General features: G+C 50.2%; 1 protein-coding gene across 1 annotated transcript in view; it reads left to right on the forward strand.

The window, feature by feature from the left end:
* LOC306841016 (uncharacterized protein) overlaps positions 1-5753 on the forward strand; it is a 51939-nt gene extending 46186 nt beyond the window's left edge. Inside the window, exon 2 of the mRNA XM_079370625.1 lies at positions 4426-5753. Coding sequence (XP_079226751.1) covers positions 4426-5388 — 963 coding nt within the window. The 3' untranslated portion in view covers positions 5389-5753. The remainder of the gene's footprint in view (positions 1-4425) is intronic.
* The last annotated feature ends 247 nt before the right edge of the window (positions 5754-6000 follow it).

Here is a 6000-nt window from a genome sequence, read left to right on the forward strand (position 1 = left end):
GGGTAGGAACGAAGATCGACCGGTAAAATTAGATCTTCGCCTTCCGGCTTAGCTCCTTCTTCACCACGACGGGCTGATACAGCGACTGTGTGAATGCGGATGCTGCACCGATCCGTCTGTCAATCTCACGCTCCATTTCCCCCTCACTCATGAACAAGACCCTGAGATACTTGAACTCCTCCCCCTGGGGCAAGGACTCCCCACCAACCCGGAGAGGGCAAGCCACCTTTTCCGGTCGAGGACCATGGCCTCAGATTTAGAGGTGGTCATCCTCATCCCAGCTGCCTCACACTCGGTAGCGAACCGCCCCAGTGCGTGCTGAAGGTCCATGTTCAATGGAACCAACAAGACCACATCATCTGCAAAAAGCAGAGACGAGATCTTGTGGTCCCTGAACCGGAAGCCCTCTGGCCCCTGGCTGCACTTTGAAATTCTGGCCATAAAAGTTATGAAGCGAATCGGTGACAAAGGGCAGCTCTGTCAGAGGCAAACGCGCACCGGGAACAGGTCCAACTTATTGCCGGCAATGCGAACCAGACTCCTGCTCTGGTCATACAGGGACCGGACCACCCTTAGCAAAAGGGCCCGGACCCCCTACTCTCAGAACACCCACCACAGGATGCCACGGGGTACACGGTCGAACGCCTTCTCCAGAAAACCGTTTTGTTCCTTTTGGATCAGAGGTTCAACTAATGGCCGGATCCTCCTCTCCAGTACCCTAGAATAGACCTTCCCAGGGAGGCTGAGGAGTGGAATTCCCCGATAGTTGTGACACCCCCTCCAATCCCGCTTCTTGAAAGAGGGACCACCACCCCCGACCTCCACACGATGTTACAGAGACATGTTAACCATCCACATCCAGAGACTCAAGACACTCAGGGTGAATCTCAACCACCCCTGGTGCCTAGCCACCAAGGAGCTTGCCAACCACCTCGGTGACTTCGGCTTGGGTGATGGACGAGTCTACCTCTGAGAACTCAGCCTCTGCTTCCTCAGTGGAAGACGTGACTGTGGGATTGAGGAAATCCTTCAAGTATTCCTTCCTCTGCCTGACTACATCCCCAGTTGAGGTCAGCAGCTCCCCACCTCCACTGTAAACAGTGTTGGTGAAGCACTGCTTCCCCCTCCTGAGGCAACAGACAGTCTGCCAGAATTTCCTCGAGGCCGTCCGAAAGTCCTCCTCCATGGCCTCCCTAAACTCCTCCCAGGCCCAGGTTTTTGCCTCCACAACAGCCCGGGCTGCAGAAAGCCTCGCCTGCCGGTACCTGTTAGCTGCCTCAGGAGTCCTATGCACTAGCAACACCCGATAGGACTCCTTCTTCAGCTTGATGGCCTCCCTTACTTCCGGTGTCCACCATCGGATTTGGGGATTGCCGCCATGACAGGCACCAGGGACCCTGCAACCACAGCTCAGAGCAGGTGCTTTGACAATGGAGGTAGGGAACATGGTCCATTCAGACTCAATGTCTCCAGCCTTCCCCAGGATCTGTGAGAAGCTCGCCTGGAGGTTGTATAGTGAGCCGGAGACCCTCACTACACATTTGGGCCTGCCATGTCTGATCAGCTTCCCTTGCCAGCGCATCCAACTCACCACTAGGTGGTGATCAGTTGACAAGCCCCTCTCTTCATCCGAGTGTCCGAGACACAAGGCTGGAGGTCAGATGACACAACCTATCATCAGTCTATCATCGACCTCCGGCCTAGGGAGTCTTGGTGCCATGTGCACTTATGGACATCCCTGTGCTCGAACATGGTGTTTGTTATGGACAAACTGTGACTGCCACAGAAGTCCAATGACAGAACACCGCTCTGGTTCAGATCAGGGAGGCCATTCATCCCAATCTCCCCCCTCCAAGTCTCACTGTCTTTGCCCACGTGAGCGTTGGAGTCCCCCAGTAGAACAATGGAGTCCTCAGTCGGAGCACTGTCCAGCACCCGTCCCATGGACTCCAAGAAGGCCGGGTACTCCCCACTGCTGTTTGGACTGTAGGCCGAGACGACAGTGAAAGACCTGTCCCCTACCCGAAGGTGTAGGGACGCGACACTCTCATTCACCGGGGTAAACGCCAACACCTTGTGACACACCTCTCACTGTGGGCAACTCCATAGAAGTGAAAAGTCCAGCCCCTCTCAAGGAACTGGGTTCCAGAGCCCAAGCAGTGCGTGGAGGTGAGCCCGACTATATCTAGCCAGTACCTCTCAACTTCACAGGCAAAGGCCCAGCCACCAGGGACTCTCCTGCGCCCGCTAACCCTAGGCCTGGCTCCAGGGTGGGGCCCCGGCTCTGCCATGCTGGTGACGTCACGGTCCTTGGGGTTTCTTCTTTTTTTCAGAGGGGTTCATGAACTGCTTTTATGGACTGCTTTTAGTCTGACCAGTCACCTTGGACCCGTTTGTCTTGGGTGACCCTGCTGGGGGCATAAAGCCCCCGACAACATAGCTCCTAGGATCATTCAGGTACTCCCCAACCAAGATAAGGTAGCAGTTCAGGGGGGAGAATATGTACATTCAAAATCACAATATAACAATTTATATGAAAAGCAAACACACCTCTACACACTGAAGACGAGCTGCCTGTGAATCAGTTGGTAGAGTTTGTTGTCTCCTAAACTGTGGGTTGTTGGCTGTTCAATCCCCATTTCCAGCAGCTACATGTTCCATGTGTATGAATGGGATTAGTTAATTATGATGGCCAAATCATTGTATGAATATGTAGATGTGACCTGCCGCGTAAAATCGCTTGAGTAGTCAGAAGACTAAAAAACTGTATACCTATAAAAGCTCAAGTTTAATTACTACTAGCTTTTGCAACACAGACCAAATAGTGGATTTTAACATAAATCACACCTTTGGTAAGGCAAATGACAAATCATACTTAGGAAGTTTGGGGTTACACCTGAAGTGGCCCGTAAGATTACAAGGTGGGGGCTATGCTACCCCTCAAACAGCCCTGGTTGTTGTAAAGGTCGATAAATGCACAGCGTTTATCACAAGTGTGTTTTATTCAAACGACTGTGTGTAAATTGTCCTGTAGTAAATGTTTTATGCAGATTTGTGACGGCATAAAAATTTCAATGAGGGTTTGACCCTGATATAGCGAGAAAGGTCAATTTTAATTTCTCAATGCTTCTGAGTGTAAGTAAATCCTTTGAAGTCAGGATGTTTCTGAATGTGTAAGAGGGAGCCTTTTCATAAATAAATAAGTAGCAGAGGGGCCTCATTGCTACTCTTTTCCAGCAGATCTGCAATGTAAGTAGTAAATGTTAAAGGCAGTGTTGGTCATTTTCGAAAACTAGCATGATTGTGAAAGTTGCACTCCCTCAGTGCTCCGTCTTCACCCACCCCTCACTTACATGCACTGTTGCTCCAGAACGTGACTTCAGCTCATCGCCTGTATTGTGTAGAAACTATGTTGTCTCATTCAACAGAAAGTAATCTCACAGAATATACTCTGTCATCGGTGATGCTCTTTGAGTGTGGGCTCGCACGCAAGGGGGTAGATAACAAGCAGGGAGATGTGATTAGTTCATTAAATTGGTACCTTGATGCAGTATTTAGAATCAGCTTTATTGGCCAGGTATGTGAAGAAACTTAACTTCGATAGACAGTGCTCTCTCAGTACAATTTAGACATTAAATAATAACAATAAGCTAAACATATAAACAAGAAATTAAAGACTAATATGTCCAAGACTAAGTTAGTCAAGACTAAGTCAGACAAAAGTATATCTGGAGAAAATTACCAACCCTGCTTTAAATGTTGTTAGAGAAAATGCTCCGAGTTAATTGTGTGCTTTGAGTAAAAATTATACAAATGAATGTCTTGCCTCCCAGCAGAGAAACAAATGTCGCTTGAATTCACCTGTATGTTTCTTAGTTTCTCTCCATGATCAGGTAAGTGTATTTTCGTATTAGTGAGTTTAACTGTGTGACGGACAGATCGTCAGCGGATTGTTCCGTGTTTTCGGGAGGAATGGCGTCCGCGGAGACGCCACCTCCGACTATCCGGCACGGTGTCCGGATAGTCCCTCCGGACGGCTCGGTGAGCGTGGAGGAGGTGTTGCTGTCTGTCGGGGAGCAGGTAGGACATGACAAGTTGAGCTTTGCATCCCGGATGAACAAAGCTGTGGTGGTGTTTTTAAAAACGGAGCCTCAGGTGCACCAGCTGATCGAGAGCGGCGTGTTTATCAGGGATTTGTTTGTCCAGGTATCTCCCCTCTCTGTTCCCTCAACGCGGATCACCGTATCCGGTGTTCCGCCGTTCATACCGAACGAGCTGTTAGAGAACGAGCTCCGGCGTTTTGGTAAGTTCGCCAGTGGTTTAAAATCAGTGAGTTTAGGATGTAAAGATCCTAAACTGAAGCATGTTCAGTCTCTGAGGAGACAGGTCTTCATGTTTTTAGACGCCCCCTCACAGACTCTGGAGGTCTCCTTCAGAGTCAAACACGGGGACGCGTCATACATGGTTTACGCCAGCTCAGGTCAGATGAAATGTTTTGAGTGTGGAGACGTGGGTCACAAGCGTTTCGCCTGTCCACATAGACAGCGCGGGGCGGCTGACGCCGCCGGCACTGTTGGTGTTTCTGCTGCGGACCCCGCGGCTGCTGCGGCCAGCGGCGCGGCTGCTGCTGCGGCTGATGCGGCTGCTGCGGCCAGCGGCGCGGCTGCGGCAAGCGGCGCGGCTGCTGCTGCAGACCCCGCGTCTGGCGTTTCTCTCGCGGTTGATGCGTCTGGTGCGCCTACTGTCTTTTCCGCGGCCGACGCGTCTGGCGCTGCTGACGCGTCTGGCGCTGCTGACGCGTCTGGCGTTGCTGACACGTCAGGTTTTTCTCCTGCGTCTGGTGCGTCAGGTGTTTCTCCTGCGTCAGGTGTTGATTTTGTAGAGGTAGGTATTGTTTCTTGTAATCAGAAGTCAGTTAATGAAAATAAAGAGCCAGAGAGGGACACACAGGCTGAGAAGCAGCAGGGCTCTGAAGCTGCAGTAAATCTGAGTAGCTCTCAGTCTGCTGCTGTTCAGAGAAAAGCAAAGACAGGTGTGAATGAGGAGGAAGAAGCTTCCTCTAGTGGGACAGGTAAGAGTGAATGTGATGTAGTGAACAGCCAGGCTTCATGTGAGGGAGACGACATGGAGGAGGATTATGAAACTGAATCAGAGGATCTTTACTCTGTGCAGGAAATAAATCAGTTCATGGACTCAACTTTTAACAAGAAGTATGTTAAAGTGAGCGATTATTTCAGTGATACAGAGAAGTTCATGGAGACCGTCAACACTCTGAAAAAACAGGTAGGGTATGACATTTTAGACAAACAGAAACGTTTCCGTCTCTCAAAGCAGCAGACTGCTCTGAGGAAGAGTAAAAGGAAAACTGTTCAGAAACCTAAAAAGTAAAATGATCATGGATCACAAGGTGTCACTTTCATCACACTGTTCTGTTCTTTGGTGTCTGTCTCTCTTCTCGGCCCTCCTCATGCAGAACCTTAATATCGGCTCTTTAAACATTAATGGTGGGCGGGACAGACAGAAGAGGGCGCTCATATCTGAAGTCTGTCGTCAGAAGAGGTTAGACGTGATGTTTCTCCAGGAGACGCACACTGTTCAGTCTGATGACACAGACTGGGCTTTATGGTGGGAGGGCTCATATCACCTGAGTCATGGCACAAACTTCAGTGCAGGTGTAGCTGTGCTCTTTAAAGCCTCTGCTAATGTTCAGGTGTTGTCCTGCAGGGAGCTGGTTCAGGGCCGGCTGCTGCTGGTCCAGGGCCGGCTGCTGCTGGTCCGGGCTCAGATACAGGACTCTGTGTTCTGTTTTGTTAATGTGTATGCTCCTAATGTTGGAGCTGATAGAGGAGCGTTTTACTCCCTGTTAAAGAGGGAGCTGATGGTCTACCATCAGGACCAGATTATCATAGGGGGGGATTTTAACTGCACTCTAGACTTCACTGTAGACCGGATAGGAGAGGAACCACATCCACAGTCATCACACTCACTCTGCTCTGTCAT

This window comes from Symphodus melops (genome assembly GCF_947650265.1).
Source record: "Symphodus melops genome assembly, chromosome: 19".
In the NCBI taxonomy this organism is placed as follows: domain Eukaryota; kingdom Metazoa; phylum Chordata; class Actinopteri; order Labriformes; family Labridae; genus Symphodus; species Symphodus melops.